This window comes from Monodon monoceros, unplaced genomic scaffold, assembly GCF_005190385.1.
Source record: "Monodon monoceros isolate NGI ecotype Baffin Bay Population unplaced genomic scaffold, NGI_Narwhal_1 Super_Scaffold_15, whole genome shotgun sequence".
Classification (NCBI taxonomy): domain Eukaryota; kingdom Metazoa; phylum Chordata; class Mammalia; order Artiodactyla; family Monodontidae; genus Monodon; species Monodon monoceros.
The window spans coordinates 67,698,134-67,714,203 of record NW_021703771.1 but is presented as its reverse complement, the minus strand read 5'-3'; the positions used below and the strand labels follow the sequence as shown (position 1 = coordinate 67,714,203).

General features: G+C 34.2%; 2 protein-coding genes across 9 annotated transcripts in view; one reads left to right on the top strand and one right to left on the bottom strand.

Annotated features, from left to right (window-relative positions):
• The window catches only part of FUCA2 (alpha-L-fucosidase 2), a 73,997-nt gene that overhangs the window by 22,500 nt on the left and 35,427 nt on the right, over positions 1 to 16,070 (top strand). For 3 of the 4 annotated variants that reach the window (XR_003793679.1, XR_003793680.1, XR_003793678.1), the window contains exon 8: positions 5,683 to 5,837. Coding sequence is in view for 1 of the 4 variants with exons in the window: in XM_029223651.1 (XP_029079484.1) it covers positions 5,683 to 5,708 (26 nt within the window). In the remaining 3 variants the exon portion in view is untranslated. Of the gene's footprint in view, positions 1 to 5,682; positions 6,212 to 16,070 lie in introns of those variants that run through there. The other variant, XM_029223651.1, reaches the window with a different exon arrangement.
• PEX3 (peroxisomal biogenesis factor 3) overlaps positions 1 to 16,070 on the bottom strand; it is a 43,453-nt gene that overhangs the window by 4,382 nt on the left and 23,001 nt on the right. The window contains exons 9-14 of one of the 5 annotated variants that reach the window (XR_003793681.1): positions 15,359 to 15,429; positions 13,127 to 13,249; positions 7,269 to 7,365; positions 4,727 to 4,886; positions 3,158 to 3,300; positions 1,720 to 1,838 (exon numbers count right to left, since the gene is read on the bottom strand). Coding sequence is in view for 3 of the 5 variants with exons in the window: in XM_029223653.1 (XP_029079486.1) it covers positions 7,125 to 7,365; positions 13,127 to 13,249; positions 15,359 to 15,429 (435 nt within the window). In the remaining 2 variants the exon portion in view is untranslated. Of the gene's footprint in view, positions 1 to 690; positions 1,839 to 3,157; positions 3,301 to 3,953; positions 4,887 to 6,783; positions 7,366 to 13,126; positions 13,250 to 15,358; positions 15,430 to 16,070 lie in introns of those variants that run through there. The other 4 variants (XR_003793682.1, XM_029223654.1, XM_029223655.1 and 1 more) reach the window with 4 other exon arrangements.

Sequence of the window (16,070 nt, the reverse complement as noted above, 5' to 3'; positions counted from 1 at the left end):
ATGTATTCTTCCACGTTTTTCTTTGGCAGGGGGAGGTGAGTGTGTGGGATTGGAGGTATGGGCCTATTTTTGTAGGTGGGCTAATTTGAGGACCAATTTAAATTAATAAATTTACTTCCTGTATATGCTTTTAAGCAAATTGAAGTTGAACAGCTAGCTGAAAATTAGGAAGTCTACTCAGATCTTCCCTAAGAATGAAGCAAAAATAATACTGATATTGACGTAAATTCAAAGAAACACTGATTAAAGAACTCACTCCCCTTAACAAAAGATGTTCCACATGGCTAGATCTTTATTTGAAGTGCTACAGGCTTCATTTTGTCATATCAATCAAATGTGGACATCTCATTGTTCCCTATAAATGCTTCAAGTAGACAGGGAAATAAAATACTATTCATATTTATTTTCTAAAATCATCTTGAAGTTGAAAATCTTAAAAAAAATTATTCATTGCTGAAGTTTCTACAACTATCAAAATTTTGAAACCATGCCGAAGTATTTACATGAATAAGTACTTTAAGAGTTCTAAATCCCAAGTAACATTTTATTAGAGGTCCAACAAAGACAGATTTACATGATCCCAAACATTAGACTAAGGAAAAACAAAAAAAGGAAAAAAGCCCTCAAACAAACCCAAATAAACAGGGTTAGAAGAATCTTAACATAAAAGTGAGGTCATCTGTTTGTTTGAAGAAAGTTTTTTGTTTTTTTTTTTTCCGCAGTACGCGGGCCTCTCACTGTTGTGGCCTCTCCCGTTGCGGAGCACAGACTCTCAACCACTGCGCCACCAGGGAAGCCCTGAAGAAAGTATTTTTGAGACTAAAAACCTGTCAATCATTTAAATTCCTACCCTGTCCATCTTGACCTTTACAAATACAAAGAGAATATAGAGGGAAAATGGAACTATTTAAGCAAATTATAGTTAGGTATAGGGTTTAGTTAATGGGTAGCTGTGAGGGAGCTAAATGATAAAATACAGCTCAGCATTCAGAGGTGCTGATAAAATGCTTTGCTAATAACCAGACATTATATATGAAACAGAATGAGACACCGAATTTAAGTTTATTTAAGGTATATCTTGCTTATATGTGAAATATACTATAAGTGGGACTCATAACAAGCCTTTTAAAATATTCCATCAAATTCTTAGCATTATCATTGGTATGGAGGGGAAAAATTATAGTAAGGATAATTAAAAACCAGAGCTCTTATTACCTATTTTAAGCCAATAGTTCTTATCCCCCCAAGCAATTGTGCCTTTTCCCAGAGTTACTAAATAGGCACAAAATTGACTTGTTTTGAATTTCAGTAACTTTGGATTTTTCTTTAATGATGAGAAATATTGAAGGCAAGCAAAGCTAGATTATTAGACTGAATGATTTAGACATTGATATCATTTAAAATATGGATATCACTTTAATAAGACTCTATCTTATTTTCTTATGAGTGCCACACTGAAGCAACACAATTACTTTAAAAGGTCAGGCTAGTCAAATAAATATGAATTAGGACAACAGAAAACAAGACAGATGTTTTGCCTTCTGTTCATTTCAATTTTGTAAGTAAAAGACCTGGTTAGATAAAAACCTTCCTAACTTGCAAAAAAATAAATAATTGTTCATATCAGATTTTTATATATACACAGTAACCAACACATTTATACAAGTTTGAAGGAGAAAGTAGAAGCTGTTTTAAGTAATCTCCATTTAACCAACTCACTAGATTAACGGATGCTCTCCATTTTCTTGGAAAAGCGTACTGATTGACGCCCAGGCAAGCTGCAGGCTTTCAGTTAGTAGGCTTCTGTCTGGCACATGCTTCACCTTGATTTTCACTTGCTGCAATACATGTTTACCAAGGGTTAGTTGAGTTCGTTACTGTTATGGGTTGAATAGTGTTCCCCAATAATTCACGTCTACCCAAAAGCTCAGAATATGATCTTGGAAGTAGTGTCTCTGCAGATGCAATTAGAGTAAATATTGAGGTAAGATCATACTGGATGCGGGGGTCACAAGCACGTAAAAGATGACCATATGGAGACAGAAGCAGAGACTATGCTGCTACAAAGCCAAGGAATTCTTGGGGCCACCAGAAGCTGGAAGAGTCAAGGAAGGACTGGAGGGATTCTTCCTTAGAGTCTTCAGAGGGAGCATGGCCCTGCTGACACCTTAATTTTGGATTTCTAAGCACCAGAATGGTGAGAGAATAAATTTCTATTGTTTAAGCCACACAGTTAGTGGTAATTTGTTATGGCAGTTCTAGGAAACTACTATAGTTACCAAACTGATTATGCCAGTAGAACTTTTTATCATGTTGCATAAGTGGATGAAATGAGTGTGAACAGTTATAGTTTCTGTGAAAACCAAGTTGAATACTTTGGAAAAACTAGATAAACGTATGTTGCCTTTTTTTTTTTTTTCCAATTTAAATGTACTGGTTAATTAATTGTGGGTAAAACAGTTGTAAAAGGACTTCCCTGGTGGCACAGTTGTTAAGAATCCACCTGCCAATGCAGGGAACACAGGTTTGATTCCTGGTCTGGGAAGATCCCACGTGCCATGGAGCAACTAAGCCCGTGCGCCACAACTACTGAGCCTGCGCTCTAGAGCCCGCGAGTCACAACTACTGAAGCCTGCACGCCTAAAGCCCGTGCTCTGCAACAAGAGAAGCCACTGCAATGAGAAGCCCACGCCCTGCAACGAAGAGTAGCCCCCGCTCGCCACAACTAGAGAAAGCCTGCGCGCAGCAACGAAGACCCAACGCAGCCAAAAAAAAAAAAAAAAAGTTGTAAAAGACTGAAGGGAAATATAGTAAAAATCTACAAGAATTCTGTACCCCTGGTTTACAACTATATAATCTAATACATGTGATCTGTATAAGAAAGACAATTAGAGAACCCTTAGAAGCAGACCTACATTGAAAAGGTAGAAAAGACATGGGTCCTACATTCAATAACTGGCAAATAAAGATTATTTATATTTTAAGTTAAAATATCTAAGAATACATGTGTTATTTTTTAAATGATACCCTGCTTTAAATGACTTCTTGGATTAACCAAACAACTAAGGGTCCCAGATAAAAGGGCTCCTACTGTACAATTAGAAGACAAATTTATAATGTCTAAGTCCAATTAGCTTCAAATACATGTCGTTTTTACCTTGTCATCTCTAAAACTGCTACAACTCTACAGAGGTAGATGATTCCAGGTGATAATTTTCAGATGATCAGCTTTCTATCCTTAACAAGGCTGCACCTGTTCATTCTCAAAATTTCCTTGGATGAAATCCTGGGTTAATATTGCTGGAAGAGATGCATGCCCTATTACACACACATTTACTAATTTTCCAAAATACAATTTTTCCACCACGCTATTAGAAATAACATCATTATATTCTGTCAAATTTTGAAAAGAAGCATTTGCTCTCCTCTCCACTTTTACATCTGTTTTTTCTGGTTTTTTTGTTTTGTTTTCTGTTTTTTTAAAAAAATATTCTAGGCATAGATTCCCTAGTGGTTGGCTTCAGGCCTAACCTGGCCTTAGAAGAGACTTCACAATTCATTTTCTACCTTCTACTATTTAGATATATGTTGTATGTTAGAGAAATAAAACAACATAAAATGATGCTACTGAAAATATTCTTATGCTACTGAAAATATATCTAATATAATGACGATCATGATTCATTTATTTCTCCTCTAATTACCCACATAAAGAACTATAGATTTACTAGAACAATGAATTATTTCTTTTCAGAAGGAAATGCTATTTATTTTTTCTAAACAAGTAAGTTAAAAGAAAGCAACAATTACCAGTTAAAATGAAACTTGAAAACTAGTGTAATCTCCAAAAATAACAGCAAAAATGCTATGGGACAAATAAATTAATAGCTGTAAAGTATTAACTCAATAAAACCATATTTTACTAAAATACTTTATTGCAATAAGATTCACTGTTCAAAATCAATACAAAGTAAGTTATTAAAATTATTTACAAAAAATGAATGAAACTATGTACAGTAGTTAATCATAGCTGTGAGTAAACGGCATCAACACAATTTTTGCCCCTAAAGCAATATGTAGTTTCCTAAGGATTGTTAACAACAGTAAAGAAAAAAATTGCTGATCATAGTTGTTCCCTATTTTTTTCTGGCCGTGCCACGCGGCATGCAAAATCTTAGTTCCCCCTACCAGGGATCAGGGATCGAACCCATTCCCCCTGCAGGAGGAGCGGGGAGTTTTAACCACTGGACTGCCAGGGAAGTCCCGATCACAGTTGCTAAATTAACTGATTTCTATAAAAAAACGAAGTCCTCAATCAGGTATATTTAAGACAAATAATTTATCCCTTTGAATACTAACTGGAAGTCTGATTCACTCCTGTATACTGTAGTCCAGAGAACTTAATGATTAAATAGCATTATTTTCCAGACTTCACACCTACTTCCCAAACAGATTTTACCTCAGTATTAATGTCAAAGTATACTGAATTTCCTATTATATAAAAAAAGTATCTACATTAATCAGTTTGGAACTAATATCCATGGTGTAACAAATTATTAACAATTCTGACATTTGCCCTGTGTACACTCAGATATGCCCACAAAAACCAGTTTGTTGATGACTTTAAAAAAATATATTAAGATGCCAAATAAATCTATTTTATTATGAAATGAAGACTTTGATTATGAATATATTTTTATTAGACATTTCAGTACCAAATCATTACCCTCTATATAGTTGATTTATTCAGTGTATTTTTTAAAGCAAATGAATTCCACTGTAGTTCTTCCTGAAGGAAAAAATCATTTCTCCAGTTGTTGAGGAGTACTAAAGGCCTCGTACACATTAGCAGCGAAGTCTTTCACTTGCTCCATCATTAACAGATCCTAGCAAAGACAACAATAAAACATTACAGTTTATAAAAAGAACCGATAATCAGAATTCATTTCTGTAATCAAGCAACAAAGTTAGCTCTAAGTTTTGTGGCATTAAGGCCCAAAAGAAAACCATTTAATGAAAGAAGTAGTTTTTCTTATAATAAATTCCTGGAGACGTTTATTGTTTAAGTTCTTACATAAGGGATAGTGGATATGATAAGTATTCAAGTGTGGCTTAGAGAAGAAGACCCAAAATAGTCTTCAAATGGATTTCTGTGTGTGTCAAGTGCTAGAAGAATATCTGTTGAATAAATGATTACAACACTACACAAGTCTAAAGGTACTTTTGCTGGAAGCTGACATGACATGATTGAGGTACGTTACTTTCTAACATAGAATATATGCAGTATATCATATATTACATATACACACATACATAATCACACATATACACCTGAGAACAGGGGTTCTTAAGGGATCTGTGAATGTAGATAAGGAAAAAATTACATCTTTATTTTCATTAACCTTCAACTAAAATCTAGCATTTCCTTCAGTTATGAACGTAAGCAACAAACTGATAGTAGTAGCAGAACCTATGAATTTGCCTTTAGTAGAAATCAGACATTTTTACATCATATGATAGACAGTTGTGGAAGTTACATGAAGTGCCATTACATCTTGTTATTTAATGCATGAACAAAGAAGCAATATTGCTATATCGTAAATTTGATTTTTAAAAGTATTTTAAAACTGTATGCAATTGGTTTTCTTTAAAACCTATGTATTTTACAATATGCATTTATAGGCATTATTCTGAGGAGGCGTCCATAGGCTTCTCCAGATAGTGAAAGGATCTATGACAACAGAAACCATTAAGTGCCCTGTGAGCAGCAGAGAAACAAGAAGTGAACCTATCCTTTGTGTTCTCTCCTAAGCATCAGAAAACCCAAGTGAGCTTAGGTAAGTCTTGATCTCACAAATTCAACGTTAAATTCTCTGAATACCACGTGGCATTTTAACTCATAGAAATCATAGTTAAAAAAATTGGTGGAAGTCTTGTCAATTAATGGTCTAGTTTATAAACTCAATCTACATCCAGTCACACTAAGAAAATTTACTAAGCATTCGTATCAATGATGGTTTTACTAGGTTGAAACCTTTTGTCTTCATCCTCAATTATACAGACTTTAATTAATGTAGAACATAAATTACTTAAGCACCAGAGCTGGTGTTGTATTACGCTTAGCTGTATTTCCCACTTGTCAAGATGAACAGCTTGCTGATGAAGCCAGAGACTTCATGAAAATGGAGAAAGATAAAGTTAAGGTGTAAATGCCAGAAGTTATAACTTTTTTTCTCACACTAATATACATGTAAAAATTTTTAAAAATAAACAGAAAATTTAAAACTAAGTTTTTAATTAAGATTTTTTGAGCTTAAATTAAGCTTAAAATTAAGTGAAATGAGATCAGCCTTATTCATTCTTTCTTCTGAAATATGAATGGCTAATTCTCATGGGTGAGAGGATGACACAGAAGACTGAAGAGGACAGTGAGGAAAAGTAGCACGTTAAGGACAAGCTCATGACACTATACAGAGAAAGGAAGAATTACAACCCACAGTCTCAGGACTCTTCATGTCCTCAAGCAGAAATCCACAGAGATAAACGATACTGAGAAGATACCATCTTTACACTTAGGTCTCTTCGCACTGCACATTATGGCAGTGGTTTGGAACTGAGGTGTATTGTGAGTGATTTATTACTTGTTATACAGTTTCCAAGTTTGCAAGTGACTTGGAAAAAAACCTATGGATTCAAAGTTGTCCTTTTAATAAAATCAGTCTTACTCAATGTATTCTAAAATGCTTTCCTAAGAAAGGAGATGGAGTTATAGGTAGTCTAATGAAAAATTTAAATAACCGACTGAGTATGCAGTTTTTAATGAGCAGTATATTGGTGCACTATTAACTGTTGTATTTATTAGCTATTAAGATGCTTTACTTTCCCACAAAAATTTTAAATTTTTCCTCAAAATGTGAGGAATTAGTTTGCTGATTTGCCTCAAGGCTCAACTTTTCTACTAGCACAGCTTAATGCAAAACAGTAACACTGTAAATTCAACTGACCACTAGAATGTATTTGGACTAAAATGTAGTCTGTCTAACACGTGTTGGACTATAACATGGAGAAAGGTATTCCCAACCTCATAAAAGTGCCATGATACATTATTACTCTCATGGGTCATTCTACCATACTCTACATGTGGTTTCAAGTTTTTGGTTTCTTTGAACAAATATCATAGAAGAGAAATGTATTTTTATGTTGGACAAATAGGACCACAACCAAGAGTACAGTCTGTTTTTAATAATACCCCCAAGCTTTCCTCTTACCTGAACAAAATGACTAGGTGTTTCACTGCAAACTGAATGGATCTGTCCATTTATTATTGGAATTATCTTAGCTAAAGGCAGGCTGACACTGGAAAGACTGAAAAATCATCACAGTAATAATTATTTTCTTAAATTATCTTATAGGAACTTAATATTTTAATTATAAAAGTAATAGTCATTGAAAAGTACTAATAAGAAAATAAAAACCACATATAATTCTACCACCTAGAAATAACAACTATTATGTCAATTGACATCATAATTAATTTCTTCCAGTAATTTTTTTTTTTTTTTTTTTTTTTTTGCGGTACGCGGGCCTCTCACTGTCGTGGCCTCTCCCATTGAGGAGCACAGGCTCTGGACGTGCAGGCTCAGCGGCCATGGCTCATGGGCCCAGCCGCTCTGCGGCATGTGGGATCTTCCCGGACCGGGGCACGAACCCGTGTCCCCTGCATCGGCAGGTGGACTCTCAACCACTGCGCCACCAGGGAAGCCCCTTCCAGTAATTTTTTATATATACATATCTATACTTTTTGTGTTTTTAACACACAACTATAACCTCCCAAGCAACACTTGTTTTGCATTTTTATTCACAGGTTATAATCATTTTTCCATCTCATTAAAAGTTCTTCCAAAGTTTTTGTCTGTTTTTTAATAATTATATAGTAATCCATCCTCTAGCTGTGACAATTTGTATCATCAGCTCCCTACAGCTGGGCATTTAAGTTTTTGCCTAATATTCCTTAATATAAATAACTTTTTGTATTTACAGTAAATTACTGGGTCGAAGGGTATGAATGCTTTTAAGCTTTAAAATGTGTATTGCCAAATGCTCTCTGCTTCTCTAACAGTTTATGAGGATACCTGCTCTATCATGCCTTCTTTCTACATCAAGCATTATCTTTTTCTTTAACCTTCATATGTCTGATAGCTGAAAATGGCATCTCACAGTTTTGGTCTGTATTTCTCTTAATTACTAGCAATGTCAAAATTTTTTTCCTCTACTTCAGTGAACTGTACTGTCATCTAGTCAGCTGAGTAAGTAGGAAACCTGGGATCATCGGTACTTCCTTCTCCTGCCTATATCCAGCCTCTCCACAATCCTCAGTATTTCTTAAATGTGTCTACTTCTCCCCATTGCCAAACCTATCCACACTAAGCATTATCTCTTCTCTAGACCACAGCAATGACCTTCTAACCTGTAAATGCTCAATAAACATTTCCTGGATGAATGAATGAATGAATGTTATGTGTGACTATATATATAATGACTGTCAACTAATGAAACTACTTTTTGTGTGTGGGTTAAAGGCTTGGTTTATCACATAAAATATCACATTTCATACATTTAAACCTGGGACTACACTAAAATTTTCCTTTTAAATATCATGAAAATGCTGAAGCTATGGTATCTAACTAGTATGCTGTGCTAAGATTTGAGGGAATGCTTAAAATGAAAAAAGTGGAGAGATTTATGCATTCCTGAAGAGATCAGTCATTATTCTCCTTCACAGTACCTTTGCAGCATTTTTCTTTTTTTGTTTTGAATTTTTAAATTTAATTTATTTTTTATACAGCAGGTTCTTAACAGTTATCCATTTTATACATAGTAGTGTATACACGTCAATCCCAATCACCCAATTCATCTCACCATCCCACCCCCCACCCCACCACTTCTCCCCCTTGGTACCTTTGCAGCATTTTTCAAAACCTGTCATGATTTTTGTTTGATGTGTCTCTTTATATGTTAGTGAATTTGTCTTCCACAGAAATTGAAGACAGCACTACCACACAAGGTCCATGTAGTTTCATGCCTACCTCACTCACTGTATTATCCTAGCACTTTGTAAAGGGCCTGGTGCAGTGTGTGCTCAAAACATACTTGTTGACACGATTAATAAAAGTTTCATTCATCCATTGCTATGTCCCACCCCCAATGTCTACTTTCCCAATTCCACCTTCACAAAGCAATCAAAGTGATCCTACAACGTAAATCCCATCCTGTCACTCTCCTGCCACTTTTCTAGTGGCTCCCCAGCATTCTCAAGCTGACAATCATAACCTGTATGTGCTGAATTCTCCAACTTCATCTCACACCATTCTTTCCCTAGTTCCATCCTTTCAGCTACCACACTGGTCTTCCAGGTCCTCGAAGTGTTACTGTGGTCCTCCTGTCTTCAAAGTCTTTGCGCTATGCCTTCTGCTCTGAATGTCAACTGCCTCACTCTATCCAAGACCTCATCTTTTTGTTCTTGTTCAAATTATTTCCTTGCAAACTCTGCTTGACTTTCCATGTTTGTTCAAATACTTCTATTATATGCTCAACATTCTTTTCCTATATAACACTTACCATAGTTTATGCAATTATGTTTACTGTCTGTTTCTCCTACTAGATTATAAGATCCGTGAGGACAGAGACTTAGTAAAGTACTTGATAAACAGCAGATGTTTAATAAACAGATTTTAGATGAATGGACAAACTGGTCATCTCTACCTGCTCTTTTGTGAATTACGTTTGTGTCTCTGACCATCTCCTTCTTTGGGTTTCCTTCCTTAACTGATGCGTATATAATGCTATTAACCTCTGTATATGATGCATATAATTTGCAAATACTTCCCCAATATATCATTTGCATTTAATATTGATTATAAAGTTATAACTTGCTTGATCTTTAACTTTTTACCGCCAAACATTATTTTATTCATATAAAGTTCTTTACTTTCATTCTTAGAAAAACTTTCTCCATCTTGAGATCAGCTAAATATTCACCTGTTTTCTATCACTTCATTTATGTTTTGATTGTTTAAACCCCCTGGTTTTTGCTTTTGTTTTTGTTTCTGGCTATAAGTATGGTACAGAAGGGCTCTAACTTTATTTTACAATTAGTCATCTTACAATGACTGTCTTACCGTTATTTACTAAATAATACATCTCTTCCTCACTTTTATCATATTTTATATCTTGTATATTTTAGGGCCTGTTTCTGGATTTTTAGATGAAGCTATGGTATCTATTCCTAGTAACATATTATTTGAATAACTGTACCTTATAATACATGTTCTATAGGGAAAGTATTCATTGCTCTACTTCTTCAATAATTTCTTGAGTATTCTCAGCCCTTTATTCCTCCTTTAGTACTACCACTTTTTTTTTTGCGGTATGCGGGCCTCTCACTGTTGTGGCCTCTCCCGTTGCGGAGCACAGGCTCTGGACACGCAGGCTCAGTGGCCATGGCTCACGAGCCCAGCCGCTCCACGGCATGTGGGATCTTCCCAGACTGGGGCAGGAACCCGTGTCCCCTGCATCGGCAGGCGGACTCTCAACCACTGCACCACCAGGGAAGCCCAGTACTATCAATTTTTCAGGTTCAAAAATAACAAAGCAACCACTCTCTAATCCTCAGTGGATTTTGATGGTACTTTGACCACATTTATAGATTAATTTTGGGAAGCTAACTTTACAAATTTTAGCTGATTCTCTTGGATTTCTAAGTATAAAATCATGTCACTTTCATATAACAATAACTTTTTTCTCTCCCTTTCTGAAACTAATGTCATTTTCTGAAGATAAGAATTTAACTTAGAAAATCAAGAGTCAACTAACAGTTCATTATACAGTAATAAACATTCAGTAAGTGTCTCTTTGCAAAATAAGTATATAAAAATCACTGGCATTCCTGAATTTGGTTCTCAAAATTGTCTCTTCCTAGTCTTACTGCACTGGTTAGAATAATAAAATGATGCTGAATAAATATGTCAATAGTGACCATCTTTATACTGTTTTTAATTTAATGGAAATAATTCTAGTGTGTTGCCATTAAGTATAACATTTGCTTTTGATTTCAAATATCTTATTATATAAAAAGGATTTTTTATTTCTAGAAGAGGTTTTATCAGTAATAAAAGTTATATTTTATTGAATGCTTTTTCAGCAACACTGAAGATGATGCTTGTTTTTTGTCCTATTAACTTATTAATGTTATGAATTAGTGTAATAACTTTGTTAATGTTTAAACTTCCTTGCATTCTTAAAATAAACCCTAATTAGTCACAGTCTTGGAGAATAACTAGAAATTCCAGGCTCTGATGTGAGACAAATGTGAGTGAACATCTGGCTTTGCTACTCGCTGGCTGCGTGACCACAAATTATTTAATTTTTCTCTGTCTTAGTTTCCTCACCTGTGGCAAGAGGAAGATACTAGTACTTACTTCCTAGGGCTATTTTAAGAATTCAATGAGATAATGTTCTGAAAAATACCTATCATACTTGTACGTAGAAAAAGAAAACAGAAGTACTGGTCACTAGTATTACTGCTATATATTTCTGGATTTCATTTGTTTATATCTTATTTAGGACTCATATCTATATTCATACTTTAAGTGTATAGTTTTTCTTTTACATCCCATGTTTATCCATCATATTTTCTATTGGGTTGTTTCTTGTGATAGGAAAACTTTTAATATTATATATATATATGTTTATATACACACATATGTTATATGCACATGTTGTATATATAGTATATACATAAATATATACATATATATGTAAAATTTAATGTTTTATTAGTTTACATCATTTTTCTGTTAATTCTCTTGAGGGTTCTGGATTATTAATTGTAGTACACATAATTAGTGATACTTTCTCTCTTTGCCAATAGTTAAGTATAAACACTGAGTACTACAGGAGTGATAATGAGTACTACAGGAGTTCAGAAAAGACTATCAATGGCTGATGTAATTGTAACATAATTTTTATAATTCTTTAGTGTATAAGATCAAGTATTTGTTTATATTATATCAACTATTACAATTCTTATAACTACTCAGGAAATGACTAATACTTCTGCTAGGTAGAGATTATAGTGAAATTTTGTTGACTGGAGCACCTTGAGTATTTTATAGAGGCTGAAATTTTTTTTGATAATTTAAAGAACTGCTGAAGAAGATTTTAGGATGATATTTAAATTGCTTCAGAAAATAAATTTTATGATGCTAGGTATTCCAAATCCTCAATGTTAACTGCAAATTATTCCTTTTTGTATAATAAAGATGGGTCCCAGAGAACTGGGCAAATAAAATAATCTTGCCCTGTGTATTTCAGAATTAAATTGGACATTGCACATACATACTGCATATCAGTTACTGTTACCCCTAATTTTAACAGATGAGTTTATAGTCAGTTAACATTGATTTAGTACCTATTATTTTCTGAATTTAACTTAAAAAACTGCAAAAGAGTGTAAATCCTAATAGGAGATTCAAGGTGCTCATGCTGAGATGATAAGAATATAATAAAACCATAAGATATCTTTTGGCAGTGTGAATCCATGACTTAGTAATAGTTATGATTAAAATCACTACCAATTGCACTAACTAAACATTCCTAATCCTACAATAAGGGCTGTAGAACTAGGAGATAATTCATCAAGTGGGAATTTAGAAACAAGAATGCTTGGCTGAATTATACAGGCTAATTATGGCTTATAGTACTGGAATAATATAAGAGAAAACATTAAAACTTAAATAACATTTTCAGTTTTGTATTCTAAAGAGTTAAATCTAAAAAGCCCCAATAATTGAAATTTGGCCTATAGAAAAATAGTTTCACAACTTAAGTACTTTATATAGTGGCAAAATTTTTGGAAGAAATGAAAAGTTTTAATATTGAATACTGAAAGAGCTCCTCCTAATGAAGGAGTCATTGGTTGAACAGAGTTTAATTTGTTGAAAAAACAAACATTCAAATTTATCCTCTAAGATATTTTTGTTACCTGGAACAAAAAATAAACACATCCCAAAGCACTATTTTATTAGAACATTCTTTAGACTGATAACATTCTTTTATGTCTTCTTACCTATTCATGGAGTTACCGTGTTGCAGGTCCTGTTCAGTAGGTCGAAAGAACTCAGCCATATTGTCTAGCAGTCTACTAAATCCTCGGTTTAGACAGGTATTCAAAACTGTACTAAAATCTGGACTACACAAAATAAGAGGATAAGTTACTTTTCAGATTTTCAATCGAAAAGGACACAAATTCAGTAACGATGTGGTTACCTTTGACAACCACCAACATTTCTAGTCACAATTTAGTTTTTAGACTAAAACACTATAAAAATATATCAAGGAGTCAATCTTAAAAGTTAAGCATAAAAAATGAGCTTATTATTTAGCACAACACAATGAGAATATTCATGCATTTTGCTAGATTTTCTTACATTAGGCAGCACTTTATAAGTGTATTTTTATAAATATCAATAAATAGTATTACTTCTCTTGAGGAAACACTTGAAGAGGAATCCTCTTATAGTCACAGGTTATTGGTTTGCCTTATATACTCTATCATATCATCCCAGTGAAACAGAATATTTTATTAACATGTACAACAGATGAGGAACTGGATACTTGAGGGATGAAGAAATCTGTCCAAAGGTTATGTAATTAGTAAATATGGGAGCCAGGATTTGAACCCAGGCCTTTTTGATCTTAAAGTTCAAGCTCTTTTTGTTACATCATGTCAGTACCTCACAAAAACTCTTTGATATAAAGAATAATATATGTATGCTATGAGAGTTAGAAACTGCCTAGTTGAACAGATTAGTTCTATCTTCGACATGTAGAAATCTCAATTCAACTCATGAGAGTGGAGGGCTAGGGCTATAAGTTTGGGAATTACTAACATACAGACAGTAAATTAATAGGAGTATATAAAATTGCTTGGGGCAGCCTGAGGATGAAATAAGAACAAATACCTGGGAAACACTAATATTTAAAGGAAAGGCAGGCATAGAGGAACCTAAGAAGAAATGATCTGAGAACTGAGAGAAAAATTAGATTTTTCATTGAAGCCATAAGAGAAAGGAATTTCAAGAAAGCCTTGATCACCAGTGTCAATTACTAGAGAAAGGCCAAGTAAGATGAGCATTACATGTTGACTGGATTTGGCAAAAGTTCACTGATGACCTTTTTCTAGAGCTTCATGGAGTGGTTTGAATAAGAAAAAGGTGGAGATCGCTACTGTAGAAAGTCAAGGGACTAGAACTTGATGAATTCAGATAGTAGAGTCAGTAGCTGAGTTAACCTAAAAATTTGCTGATTTTCTTCAAGATTATGAAAAAATATTATAAACAAAGGATATAATTTGCCCAGAAAACAGAACTAGAAAAAAACTAGAAAAAATGATCTTAAATTATCTTTAATTGAAAAGAAACTTTGATATTTTAATCACTTAAGATAAAGTGGATGGAACTGGTACTACCACTAAGATTTCACAATGATAGAACTACCTCAACGAGTGTTAAGTGGCTCAATCAAGGTTGACCAGATAATAAATAGGACAGCCAACCTTGAATCTAGGTCCTCTCGTCTTCTAATGCATAATCTGATGTTTTTTCCATTTCTAACACTCTGGCTCTCTTCTGGGTAATTTAAAATAGTAATACTCAGTTTAGGGAGGATGTGAAATTTTTATCACTCAAAGATTCAGGAACATTATAGACTATCCTGAAAGGGTTAGGGGAAGTAGTTCTCAAAATTGAGTACAGGTGTGTGTGCATACACATAAGCATGTGTGTACATGTGTCTACACCTGAGGCCTAGCTGGAGCTGGCTAGCTTTGGCTGCCAAGAGCATCTTTTCCCAACTCTCCAAGTCAGCACTGAGTGACGTCAAGTTGGTAGTCAGCACTGCTGTGGCTACAATTTGTTTCTGGTCTTTTTTCTTTACAGGGCTGGTTGTTAACCATTTACCACTACACACTGAGCATATGAGAATCACCCTTGAAAGCTTTCCTCAAAATATAAATGCTAACTATCTTCCAGTGCCTTAACTAGTAGATCAGAGTCTCTAGGCTAGGAAAGTAGGTGGGGGCAAGGCATGGGTATCCTAAAAAAAAATCTTTGCTTCCCTCCCCACCCTAATAAGAGGACCATTAGTTTAGGTAGGAAATCCTACTTAAGGCAGGGGAATAGATTTTAAATTTAATTTTAACAAAATATTATGTTGAACGTTGTTCAAAAAAAACTATAAAATGGTCATAAGTACATTCAAAAAAGAAGCACATGCTTTCTGTTACATGCAGTATACATACCTTTCCAACATGTCTCTAGTTTCATTGAGTAGTTTAATAGTGGTAACATCTCTAGGAGAAAGCCCACAGGCCTGTGAAATTAAAAGGCCACATTTCAGGGTTTCAAATATTAGCACAGGGTTATGACGAAACAAATCATATTAATAAACTCAGGAGTTCAGGAAGCCTAAAAGTCTGTGTTCTATCAACAATCAAAAAATGTTAAACTCAAAACACTATAAAGGTTCATGTGCACAGGTAAGCAGTATTTAGAACATGAGTCACAGTAAGATCTTTGTTTATCTGACCCCTCTTGGACACATTTCTAGAATATACTTACAAAGAAAAAAATAGCCTTTGAGGTTGCAGAGGCCAGGGATTTTTTTTCTTTGATTGTTAAGACTTTTTATCAGGATATGTATGTGTCTTTTCTCATCAATCTAGTTTAGTCTAAGGCTCTGTGTGTCCTTTCAATCTGAAGTTGCAGGTTTAAATTTAACTCAGGTAAGATTTGGTCTGTCATCCCTCTCTTCATCCGTTCTTTTGAATAATTTTCTTTTTTAATTCCACTGTTGAATTTTAAAATTTGGAAATTGCTTTATCATTCCAGAAAGCTTTTTAAATACTATTATTGCATCTCCTTGAGATTCTAATTTGTAAGTAAGTTTTCTCCTGTTTCTTTCATTAATTCTGTCAGGTCTGTTCTGCTCGTTCAATTTAGCCTCCATCCTGC